The 13,098-nt window shown below is 43.6% G+C and overlaps 1 protein-coding gene across 6 annotated transcripts in view; it reads right to left on the bottom strand.

Moving 5' to 3' along the window:
* The window catches only part of zfyve26 (zinc finger, FYVE domain containing 26), a 79,436-nt gene that overhangs the window by 47,340 nt on the left and 18,998 nt on the right, over window positions 1–13,098 (bottom strand). For all 6 annotated transcript variants that reach the window (XR_013499978.1, XM_078233319.1, XM_078233318.1 and 3 more), the window contains 9 exons: window positions 12,717–12,908; window positions 10,878–11,576; window positions 9,584–9,676; window positions 9,255–9,320; window positions 6,736–6,890; window positions 5,012–5,204; window positions 3,978–4,241; window positions 2,948–3,067; window positions 1,065–1,229 (listed from right to left, as the gene is read on the bottom strand). Coding sequence is in view for 5 of the 6 variants with exons in the window: in XM_078233319.1 (XP_078089445.1) it covers window positions 1,065–1,229; window positions 2,948–3,067; window positions 3,978–4,241; window positions 5,012–5,204; window positions 6,736–6,890; window positions 9,255–9,320; window positions 9,584–9,676; window positions 10,878–11,576; window positions 12,717–12,908 (1,947 nt within the window). In the remaining variant the exon portion in view is untranslated. The remainder of the gene's footprint in view (window positions 1–1,064; window positions 1,230–2,947; window positions 3,068–3,977; window positions 4,242–5,011; window positions 5,205–6,735; window positions 6,891–9,254; window positions 9,321–9,583; window positions 9,677–10,877; window positions 11,577–12,716; window positions 12,909–13,098) is intronic.

Genomic DNA, 13,098 nt, shown 5'->3' on the forward strand with positions numbered 1-13,098 from the left:
GGTATTGATAGTTCAGAACCTCTGACGGCACGGTGGCACAGTGGTTAGCACTGCTGCCTCACAGCGCCAGGGACCCGGGTTCAATTCCGGCCTTGGGTCACTGTCTGTGCGGAGTTTGCACATTCTCCCCGTTTTTGTGTGGATTTCCTCCGGGTGCTCCGGTTTCCTCCCACAGTCCAAACATGTGCGGGTTAGGTTGATTGGCCATGCTAAATTGACCCTAGTGTCGGGGGATTAGCAGAGTAAATATGTGGCATTACGGGAATAGGCCCTGGGGGGGGGGGGGCTTGCGGTTAGTGCAGACTAGATGGGCCGAATGGCCTTCTTCTTCAGTGTAGGGATTCTATGAACTCCAACAATTAAATTTGGCAGCGCATTTATGCAGATGTAATAATCTAATCAGATGTTCATATTAATACTACTCATTCGGAAACAAAGATGTTTGATGCAATATTTTGACTATACAAAAGAGTATGACAACAGTAAGATGAAACCTTTCCAGAGTTTACTTGCTTCTAAATATTACCAATTTTGATTACCTCAACCTGTGAAATTATACAGGAGATGTGACAGGACAGATAACATCTCCGGTGTACTCTGTCTTAATCATCTACAACTAAAGCATTCTACAAGCACTAATATTTCCCATTTGATTACCTGGTAATTGGGAATTTAGGCAAATAATTGAGACAGATAACAGACAGCGTAATTCCATCAGGCTGCTTTTCAAAAGAAAAACGTGAGAATTAAATACATTGGCCGGAATCTTACCACCGTTCATGCCAGCGGGATTTTCCCATTCTGCCACAGTGAACGGAGATTTGGCTGGCCGCCAAATTCTCCAACCTCACTGCAACGGGAGCATGGCGTGAACAGCAGGTAAGATCGTGCCCATTATTGATTTTTTTGCAACACTGTCCCCGCATCGAGATGGTTTCAATTTGCAAGAAGTCAGAGTCAGTTCCACATGCCTTGCCAGCATGTATACCATGATTGTTAGGAAACCCCACTGAATTGCAGAACACACACAAGGATGTGAGATAGATTCTACTTCTGATACTGACCAGGAGATTTTATTGCCGTTTGAAGTTTCTTTGTGATCTGTTCCAAGCACTCTGATAAGCTGAGATGCGAAGTGACACAGTCCTCGGAAAGCGTAGGGTAACACGTTAGTAAGAGCTCTGTCACACTGCAGTTGAGGTGGCCGGCAGATCTGTCCTCAGCAGGCTCTGCCAAAAAATAAAAATAAAAATTGCTATCGGTTCATCTTTGAATGACATACAATCTTCACCAATCATCAGATATTCCCCAGCTTTTGAAAGTTTATTTATTAGTGTCACAAGTAGGCTCACATTAACACTGCAATGAAGTTAATGTGAAAATCCCCTAGCTGGACAGGTTCTAACAATGGCACTGCTGCCTCACAGCACCAGGGACCCAGGTTCAATTTCAGCCTTGGGTTACTGTCTGTGCGGAGTCTGCACTTTCGCCCTGTGGCTGCGTGGGTTTCCTCTGGGTGCTCTGGTTTCCTCCCACAGTCCAAAGATGTGCAATTTAGGTGGATTGGCCTTGCTAAGTTGCCCTTTAGTATCCAAAGATGTTTAGGTTAGGAAGATTAGGGGTGGCCCTGGGTAAAATGCTGTCAGAGGAGAGTCGGTGCAGGCTCAATGGGCCGAATGGCCTCCTTCTATACTGTAGGGATTCCATGAAACCATTCACTGAACTCAAATATGAAAATGTCATTCTGGTGTTGGAGTTAGGCGGTTCTGATTCTGTATTGTAGAAAACCACTGCACCTATGCACAATTTTCACTAGCCAAAGATTAATTTGTTCCTCTCCTCATCAAGAGCTTGGGATACAGTCTGTGGTAGATTAGGACATCTACCGATCTGCTAACTTATTCAGATCTGTTGTTTCTTTTTCCAGAAGACTACAGAATGCTATCAGACAATGAATCTCCATAAAGCACCGTACACGCTGCCCTTTTCAGAACAAGCAGATAATAAAAGGACCAAGAAAAGCTGTGTTTACGAGGTGAAAATCTAACACCAGCAACACCCTTGACAGATTTCTGGTAAAGCAAGCATAAACAAACAGGTATTAGCATACATTGAGTTAAGGCACAAATTGAAATTTAATACTGTGGCAAGTTGTTTACCCAAACAGTAGCAGAGGAGGGAAAATGGAAATGGTTATAACTTCAGCATTTTTATTCTGTGTCCTGTAGTTTGATCTTACAAAGGTTTTATTTCAAGTTTATCCAAATACAGCCATTAAACTAACTTTGAAACCCACCTAACTCTGGAAAAGCCTCAATTTTCCTGTTAAACTTTGTTAAAGCCCAATTATTACACATACCCTTAATGATTTCAACCCATGCCTTTAAACTGCATACTAACCATATTTGGAAACATTCCTCAATTTTTAATAGAGCAACTACAATTGGGACACTTGCACGTGAATTTTTACCCACTGAAACTGCCCTATTGCCCCCAAGTAACAAGCTGACCAAACCTCGGGCACGTTAGATGCGCTATTTCCAGGGATTTTCAGTAAATCACAATGCAATTTCCCAGCAGCTCATTTTTTGAATACACCGAGCCACAGAAACCAGAAATATCTCGGTCTGTGCAGCTTAGGGAAGCAGTACGCTGTGCGCCTCTGGACAAGAGAGGGAAAGGGATTCCCACACTTCATTGCTATTCAGCAGCACCTGCTGGAATGGTACAAATGTTGAAGACACCCTCAGGTTCGACTCCACCATTCCCAAGGTTTAAATAATCCTCCAGCACGCACAGTCGAGGCTCACTCAGAAGGATGGTCACTTGGGTCGGGTACTGGGAGGCAAATGGCCTGGTAAGAGTTAATGTGGGAGAGAAGAAAAGCAAAAGGAAAGAAAGTTACAACCTATTTCCATAATCTTAAAAGCAGGGAAGGTTACTGTACTGGCTTTGGGCGGTCCATGTGAACTATGGGAATAGTTCAGGATCTTGCTCATTCGTTGAAGAATCGTAGGAAAACCTTGAATTCCATCAGGGTGACGACGAACACAGTCGAGCTTTCTGCCTGCAGGACAATGTATAGTATCAATGGATTGGACAGTTATTGATTTTCTTTTAAAAGATGCATGTAAACTCTATTAAGTAATTGTGTCAGAATCCCTTTTCATTTGGATGGAGGTGATTTTCTTTTAAAAGTTGGGGGGGGGGGGGGGGGGGGGGAGGTTAAAACTGAACTCCTAATGTACACTTCAAATATTCATTTCTACACATCGAGATTCAAAATGCTGCAAAGCAACCTATTAAATTGCAGATCGCCTCAGACTTGAGGTGAGGGCTGATTTGAAAACACCTACTTTAGAATTAATCTGAATACCTGCATGCAAGGTTCAATCTTAATGTACCAAGTTTGTTATACTGTCTGATAAACCCTATCCATAACAAAATCTAAGTATTTTATAGAATAGTACAGAACAAGGCCATTCGACCCATCGAGCCTGCACCGACACCAATCCCACCCAGGCCCTAGCCCGTAACCCCACATATTTACCCTACTAATCCCCCTGAAACTAGGGTCAATTTAGCATGGCCAACCAACCAATTGGAGGAAACCCACGCAGACACGGGGAAAACATGCAAACTCCACACAGACAGTGACCCAAGCCGGGAATCAAACCCGGGTCCCTGGCACTGTGAGGCAGCAGTGCTAACCACTGTGCCATCATGCTGCCTCTGATGAAGAAGCAGCATTCTGAAAGCTCGTGATTCCAAATAAACATGTTAGACTTTAACCTGGTGTTGAGAGACTTCTAACTGTGCCCATCCCTTTCTTTCCGCCAATAGCAATATCATTCTGTCACTTTCACAAAAGCAAATTTACTCACAAGCTTATCAGGAACAATATACGACTGCTTCAAACTTTCCTTGGCAACGTCTTTGTGAAATGTTGGTTCAATGCAAGAAATAGTTTCTCCTACCTTTGGCCTCAAAAGTAGCTGTAAGTCTCCTTTCTGCAGTCTCCAGGAGTTGTTTACAGGTTTTCCACAACTGGCACTGGGTACAAGCCAGGTCAAAGACAGCCATGGAAGGACCGCTGAGATCCTCCAGAATCTCATGGAGTGGATTGGTTGGTTCAATTTGGACTTTACTCTTCCAGAAATCCTCCAGCAACGCTGAGTTGGCAACCTCAGATGAATTAATCAGCTTCTCAACAACATCAGAAATTGAATAAAACACCATACCTATACAGGGAGAAGGTATTAGGATGAACATTACTGTGCACCAAACCTACCCGTTAACCATCTTTACAATAGGTGGTGGTAGACCGACTCAACTAGCAAGCTGAGAAAGGATGCATCCCAAGAAAAGAAAAAAATATTCCCTAAAATTCTACATGGAAAACTAAAATCTTCTGAAATATTTCTGTAAAGTTAAAATTAAGACAATGGCTGGAATTTTACCGCCATGGGAATCAGTGAGGGCAAGTAGCGGACCATGGAAAGGTCTGTTGACCTCGGGTGGGATTTTACGGTTTCTGGACGAGCAAGGCCATAAAATCCCACCCAATAAGTTATTCGAAGTGTTAATAACAAACAAAGAACAAAGAACAATACAGCACAGGAACAGGCCCTTCGGCCCTCCAAGCCCGCGCCGCTCCCCGGTCCAGGATTGAATCCTGAATCCAGGATCCCCGCCCAATTTTCCAGCCTATCTACATCCTAATATCCTATCCACCGAGCTGTCCCTCACAGCTACGATGCTTTGCTCATCACAACCTATTAACTCACCCCCACCCCCCCAATCCCGACCATGTGATCTCCAGGGAGAGGCGAAAACCCAGAGTGAAAACCCCAGGGCCAATATGGGGGAAAAGAAATCTGGGAAATTCCTCTCCGACCCCCTGTGGCGATCGAAACGAGTCCAGGAGATCACACTGGCCCTGATCAGAAAATGCTTCCCAACACTCAGGTGTTCAAAATAATATTCCTCAAGGAACCAAACAGCTACCTACCTGCTGCTGCAGCATCGCCAATCGCTTGGAGTGTGAATTTCCCAACACTTAATTTGCGACCGGTGTTGTCAATGCCTTTGATCTCCATTTTCTGTTCGACTTTGGCAAGTTCATTGATCACCTGTTGGTACCGTTCCATAAAGATCAGTTCACCATAGCTGTAAGACGACTGTAATTCAAACATCAACACTACCTGCCAAGAGACCAAAATACAGTTAATCACTACCTTTAGTCATTTTCTGCTAAACAGTGAAATGTGACACAATGTACCACATTCATAGCAGTAAACCTGAGAGAAATCAGTTAACTTAAAACAAACGTACAGCATTGAGCTATCAGTGATGTGGTATAAAAATTCATTATAAACTCCATTTTGTTAAACTTCTTTTGACACCAGTCAATTTCACAGTGAAGTGAAGACCATGATCAAGTACTGATCTAACACAATCAGAACCATCCAAGGTCTGTCATTCAAATTACATTTTGGACAGTTCCCAGTGCAAGGCAATTGCCCTTTGGAAGTTTGCACTTCCCAGGCAAATTGCCATGCAATCTTTACCTGGGAACATGGGAGGGGTCCGCAATGCATCTTTGGGGTACCCCCCCACCCCCTCCTCTTCCCTGTTACACTGCCCCAGAGTTGATTATGCAAACACAAACCTGCCTAAAAAAAACTAATGCCTAGTACAGAAGTGATTGCAATGTTAATAGTGATACGGTGAAATTATCACTTTAGTTAGCACTTGAACTGTATATTTTTTGCCCAGGGTGAAAGGGGAAAGGCTGAGGATCTGAATGGCCTATATCCATTCCATGCTTTACTTACTATAGAACCATAGAAAATTACAGCTCAGAAACAGGCCTTTTGGCCCTTCTTGTCTGTGCCGAACCATTTTATGCCTAGTCCCACTGACCTGCACTTCCTGTAACTAGGTGATCAAAACTGTACACAATACTCCAAACTCGGCCTCACCAATGCCTTATATAACCTTACCATAACACTCCAACTTTTATACTCGATACTCCGATTTATAAAGGCCAATGTACCAAAGGCACTCTTTACGACCCTATCCACCTGTGACGTCACTTTTAGGGAATTCTGTACCTGTATTCCCAGATCCCTCTGTTCAACTGCACTCTTCAGAGTCCTACCATTTACCCTGTACGTTCTTCTTTGGTTTGTTCTTCCAAAGTGCAATATCTCACACTTGTCTGCGTTAAATTCAATTTGCCATTTTTCAGCCCATTTTTCTAGTTGGTCCAAATCCCTCTGCAAGCTTTGAAAACCTTCCTCACTGTCCACTACACCTCCAATCTTTGTATCACTTTGTACTTACTTCCTTATTTGCAAACTCTATAGTCAAGAGATGAATATTAGGGTGGCACAGTGATTAGCACTTCTGCTTCACAGCACCAGGGACCCGGGTTCAATTCCGGCCTCGGCTGACTGTGCAAAGTCAGCACATTCGCCTCACATCTGCATGGGCTTCCTCCGGGAGCTCTGGTTTCCTTCCACAGTCCAAAGATGTGCAGGTTAGGTGGATTGGCAATACTAAAATTGCCCCTTGGCATCAGGGGGACTACCAGGGTAAGTACGTGGGGTTATGGGGATAGGGTCTGGGTGGGATTGTTGTCAGTGCAGGCTCAATGGGCCAAATGGTCTCCTTCTGCACTGTAGGGGTTCTATGATTATTTGATCACCCGAGAAACAGAATTCAGCTTACCTGACGTGCTTGGGCATAGTTTCCTCTCAGGATGCAGGAAACAAGAAGAGACTCCGGTGGAGCCAGCATCATGGGAAGTAGAAGATTCCGCCTGGGAACCTGAGACTTCGATCCCTGTTCATTTGTTACAGCCAGATTTACGACACTCCCACTATCTGTAAAGATTAAGGTCAATGAGCACAACTGATCTCCTAATGTGAAAAGATCTCACTAAGGCATCTGACACCATCAGCTGAGCAGGACTCTAAGATTCTGTGAAAATCTGGCTGCCCATCAAAGCTCCCGAGTCTCGTCCTCTCTTTCCGTGACTACATTCACTCATTGTACAGTTTGATGGCTACACTTCTGATAGTTTCAGAGTGAAGAATGGAGTTAAATAAGGCTGTGTCCTAGCCCCACTTTGCTTAGGATCTTTTCCTTCATGCTTCTAACTTTAGCGTCCCTTGCAGATATGGAAGTTACCTGCACACTAGGTCAGACAGAAAGCTCTATGTTCGATCAAACATTGTGCCCTGATCAGAGAACTCCTCTAGACTGATGCTGCTGCGCTAGTCACCTCGATGGAAACTCTACCAAAGTTCATGGACTGTTTCTCCCAAGCCTTAACTTGTTCTCTTTGACTATACTCGTCCCATGACTGCAGTTTTCTTGCTGTATCCCTGCTCCTGATCACAGTATACGACACCCCACTGCAATTCTGCTACCTCAGGCCCATGATGATAGACAATCTGTCCCTTGATACATGCATATGGAAAGCTATCATCTTTGGTTGATTCACAAAACCTGCAAGAATTTCAGGACCAAACTGATTCTTCACAAGACCTGCATTCTCAGCACTTTACTTTACATGTGTGGAACTTTGACAACTTACAGCTATCAAGATACTCAGCCATGTGCATCTTAGCTGTCTCATAGAAATCATAGAAACCCTACAGTACAGAAAGAGGCCATTCGGCCCATCGAGTCTGCACCAACCACAATCCCACCCAGGCCCTACCCCCATATTCCTACACATTTTACCCACTAATCCCTCTAATCTACGCATCCCAGGACACTAAGGGGCAATTTTAGCATGGCCAATCAACCTAACCCGCACATCTTTGGACGGTGGGAGGAAACCGGAGCACCCGGAGGAAACCCACGCAGACACGAGGAGAATGTGCAAACTCCACACAGACAGTGACCCAAGCCGGGAATCGAACCCAGGTCCCTGGAGCTGTGAAGCAGCAGTGCTAACCACTGTGCTACCGTGCCGCCCTACCGTGCCGTGTCTGTGGGTATATCTTGCCAGCACAAAATCAGAAATGTGCTAGTCTTCTCAAAGGCAGAGCTCTCAAGCCTGTTGGCACTCATCAAACAGAGGCAGCTTCACTGGCTCAGATATGTCCGCAGGATGGAAGACAGCCGTGTACCCAAGGACTTTCTGCATGGTGAAGTAGCCAAAGTCAGACGTCCACGGCTCCACTTCAAAGCTGATTGCAAATGTGACATCATGAGGGTCCTAAACATCGACTATTGCCCCTAGCTAACGGCAGAAGTAAATGGCGACACCGCCTTGTCGACCGGTGTTCACCACAATGACCAATGGCAAGAGGTGCCAACTCCAAAAACAACCCACAACATCACGTGGAGAACCTGCCTCTCAAGGATTGGTCTTCACAGACATCAGCAAAGGTGCATCATAAGATGGCATAGTGGTTGGCACTGCTGCCTCACAGGGTCAGGGACCCGGGTTCGATTCTGGCCTCGGGTCACTGTCTGTGTGGAATTTGCACGTTTTCCCTGTGTCTGTGTGGGTTTCCTCTGGACGTTCCTCCCACAATCCAAAGCTGTGTGGGTTAGGTTGATCGACCATACTAAATTGCCCTTAGTATCAGGGGAACCAAGAGGGTAAACATGTGAGGTTACAGGGATAGGGCCTGGGTGGGATTGTTGTCAGTGTTGGCTCGATGGGCCAAATGACCTCCTTCTATACTGTAGGGATTGTATGATTCTAAAACCACCCCCCAACTTAAATGGATCATTTGCTGCTCGCCCACCATTGTTTCTAGATAAAGGATGCCGATGGGACAATGACACCAAGGCTCAAGATATGTGACCAATTTTTTTAAAGTTTGCTAAAAGACACTCCGAGGAGAATTTATACTCAACTCCTCCCTGCTAAAAAAGAGAGATAGTAAACAACAAATTAATTGAATCACTCGGCAGTGCAAATCCACAGGACACACCCTCATCCCAATGCCAGGAGACAATCTGCATGTCTCAAGAAAGAATTACACAACAAACCCGATGTGGTTTGTTGCCAACTTAACTGGGTGAAAAGGGGGATGTTTACATCCAAGCCAGATGAATGTATATGTCCTTTCCCCACAGCACTGCAGTTGCTTATTACAGAAAATTAAACTCTGGTAACTCTAAAACTTCACCGTTGGGTTTGCTGGCTCTGACATATGAACAAGACAAAAGTAAAATCTCATTGACGCAATTCTTGAAATTCTTTTGTGTAACAATTAACATACCTGAGGTGCTGGTACTTAAATCTCCACTCACGCTCTCCACTGTCAAGTGTGAACTGGCCCGATGCTCTATTAAGACAGGAAATAAATTGTGGTGAGAAAGAGACAACACTATAGGAACCGGCCACATCACTGGAACAAGGGGCCAGAGATGACCAAGAGTTTTTGGGCAAGCAACAAGGAGGAATGGACAAACATGGGCTATCAGGAGGCAGTGAGGACAGTTTACAGTAGAAGTGAAGGGGCAGCATTACATTCAACTTCAAGAAGAGGGAAAAAAAGCAAGGGGGGAAAGAAAACAATTGAGGAAGGGGAATATAGCATTTTTTTACCCATCCTGTTTCTTCGTACTCTGCTTCTCCTCTTTAGTGTGGAGTGCTTTGACCGAGGTGGGTGTTTTTTAGTAAAGCAAGGCAAGTCACCTTCTACAAACCAAATAAAAATCACTGCTTAGTATATATAACTCATGATAGAGTGGCAGCAACATCAACTTGCATTTAGATAGCACTTTTAACATTATAAACAGTCCCAGGTGTATCTCAGTCCAGGAACCAGAGATTAAAGCCAATGAAACAAGTAATTTATCAATATCACAGAAACAAGAAACTATATTGTTCCCTTCTTCTCCAGAACCCATTAACTGGTGATTATGTATGGTTCCAAAGAAACTTGGGAGACTGCCAATATCCTTTCAGGCTATGAAATCATAGGTATAATATCTAAGCCCAACCAAGCCTTCAAGTGACATCTACACATACTCACTTTTAGCAATTTACTAAATAGCAGTCAGGGGCTGAAGCCCTGGCTGATCGCTTTTCTCTTTTTGCCCTTCCTAGGCCAGAGTTCTCTATGCTAACAATCAGGCTATAATGCTTCTGTGACTGAGAAACTATTTAAACCCAGACTGGACATTGGCCCTGATTTTATTGGCACGAGGCTTGCAGAACGGCATTCTCCGTTGGCCTTGGGTGCGATCTTACAAGCCTTGGGCGAGCATGCCAGTAAAATTCCGGCCATTGAGTTTGGGACTCTCCTGCCTCCCCTTCCCCCTCCACCCCCAAATCCAATAAAAGTATGCTTTCATTCCTTTAACATTCATGAGTTTTCTTATTCCTGAGTTACCACCTTGTGTTAAAATATGTAGACAATTTTCCATTTATCGTCTTAAATCATTGCCATCACATATATCCTTAGACAGATTGGAATAGTAACAGTGTAAAGGAATCCTCAAAATGTTTATCAGATAATTTAGTGAACCAGAGTCTAGCCCAGCAGGGAAGGATGCTGGGCTGGATCTACTTTCAGGGAATGAAGTGGGACAAGTGATGCATGTTTCAATGGAAAAGCATTTGAGGAATAGTGATCTTAACTTAGATCTTTTACCTATGATTTCAAAGCCTGAAAGGATATTGGCAGGCTCCCAAGTCTCTTTGGAACCATACTTCACCACGAGTCAATGGGTTCTGGAGAAGAGGGGAACAGGTTTGCTTCTATGATATTAATAGATTTACACTAGTCATGGAAAAGAACGAGGAACAATCAAGTGGAAAAACATTTCACCTAGAGCGCAACTCAGGCCAGTTTTGGGTGTTCCCCACAGATATTTAATATTGACAGAAGTCTTACCAGTCGTTTTATTGCTTGTTACTACTTTGTACCTCCACTGGGCTTCACAGATGTATCTGGAAAGCTGGTTTAATCGGCTGTTAAAAGAGTCTGCACTAACTGAACAATTCAGGCACTCCACAAGCTGCACATCTTCTTTAGGCACATTCCCAGGCGTCCAAGGAATATGGCATTTCATTGCCTCCAGCTGATCCTTTATCATCTCCAGAAATATGTTCATCGTCGATGCATTCACTAAAAAGTCGTTCCCATTGTTTGTGTTCATGGTAAAATGCCTCAGATTGAGATATTCCAACTGTTCTGTTGGATTATTTTCTGCAGACCCGGGCATAAAGGTCGTCATCCTGGGCTTCTGCGTGCAGCCATTATGAAGGACTCCTGAGCTGTTTTGTGCAACCTTCTCTTCTAACCCAGTGCTCAAGTGCTCACGATGCATAATATCATTACCCACAACGTCCACTGTGGATTCCAAGTGTTCTACAATACTGTCAAAGCCCATCCCTGGCTGGATTTGTTCAGTGTCTCCCTCTTCAAGGCCAAACTGTCCTTCATGTTCTGTTTTATTCCCATATAGGTCATTGTAGGACAAGAATAATAATGAGAAGATATTCTCCAACACCTCTAATCGGAAAGGAGCGGGGATCGCGTGCAGAAGCTTCTGGCACCTGGATAAATACAACTTGAAAACTGGAGAACAACCTGTTCAAGCAAACAAAGTTTATGCGTTATTTCTGAAAACTGTATTCGCTCACAGCTGCTGATAAAACATTGTCAACATTTTGTAATGTAGAAGGAATCCAGCTCGAGCTATTCTGGTTGCTCAGATAGTCACTACGACATCTCCTGCAGAACTCAGTCACAAGGAAAAGAAAATCCCATGTTTAAGGTTTGATTTTTGCTGTATCAGCTAATCTCAGGATGGGTCGCTGCATGAGTTATACAAGAGATTGTGTGGCCCCTTCAGAGGGTAACAAGAAAGGGCAGACTATAAATCACCCGTGTTTCCTGTTTGTTTTCCAGTGACCTCACAGTCTAGGCTTATTCAAGAATGGTCACTTAGTTAAGTTATCAATTGGCTGGTGGTGCTGATGAACCAAACCCCACCACAAGTCATAACTTCAAATAAAAACATACTGGGGTGGGCGGGGGGTGTTTATTTATTAGTCATAAGTAAGGCTTGCATTAACACTGCAATGAAGTTACTGTGAAATTCCCCTAGTCACCACACTCTGGCACCTGTTCGGTCAATACATCTAACCAGCACATCTTTCAGAATGTGGGAGGAAACCCACGCAGACATGGGGAGGAACGTGCAGACTCCGCACAGACAGTGACCCAAGTCGGGAATCAAACCCGGGTCCCTGGAGCTGTGAGGCAGCAGTGCTAACCCCTGTGCCACCCTAGTGAGGGAGCTGAGAGTTTCTGCTGTCTCCAATTCCTAAAAATTAATTTCATTGTTTAAGTGGCTAGAATGTAAAAGAAAATTCCATCATCCAAAAAAAAAGGAAATTCAACTTGCTTCAAATCTGCTAAGATATATTTTTTCAACGAAATGACATTGAATTGGAAGATGGTTACACTTCAACTTCAGTATTAAAATATTTTGAATTGAATAACTGTCGTATGGAAGGTGTAGACAGTGCAACATCAACTCAGCCTAAAGGATTGTGTTGTTTAATGGAAATGTTTGAAAAAGAAACTAACGCAATACTCAAAAATTAAAAGCAATTAAATCATTTAAATCCACCCAGACATTTTTTTAAAAACCTACATGAATGGAAAAGGGAAGGTACAATAAAGACTATTTAATTGCTCATTGAAGAATGGCACTTTGTTTACCTTGACTATATAACTGATCATTTTCAAATGAAACGTCTTTAACAGCTGCATCCAAAGACCAATATGGACAGTCCTTACACAATGATGGCTGATGTGCATTTATACAGAGTGCATATATGGCATACTTGATGGCACACAATGCTTGGTACAATGTCACATTTCGCCTCCGAATCATGGTCAGAGATCTTGCACCTACAGAACAGAAAGAATGAACGCAAAGGAAGCAGAAATTTTCTCTAAATTTTGCATGTGATGAAATTTTGGCATTTAAAACATATTGAATAAATAACAATGATCAAATCAAATCACTCCGCACTTTCACCAGAAAAGGCTAATGTCTTGTTTCTATAAGACACAGGTTCCCATGGAGAACAAACCTAAA

Source organism: Mustelus asterias, chromosome 18 (assembly GCF_964213995.1).
Source record: "Mustelus asterias chromosome 18, sMusAst1.hap1.1, whole genome shotgun sequence".
Classification (NCBI taxonomy): Eukaryota; Metazoa; Chordata; class Chondrichthyes; order Carcharhiniformes; family Triakidae; genus Mustelus; species Mustelus asterias.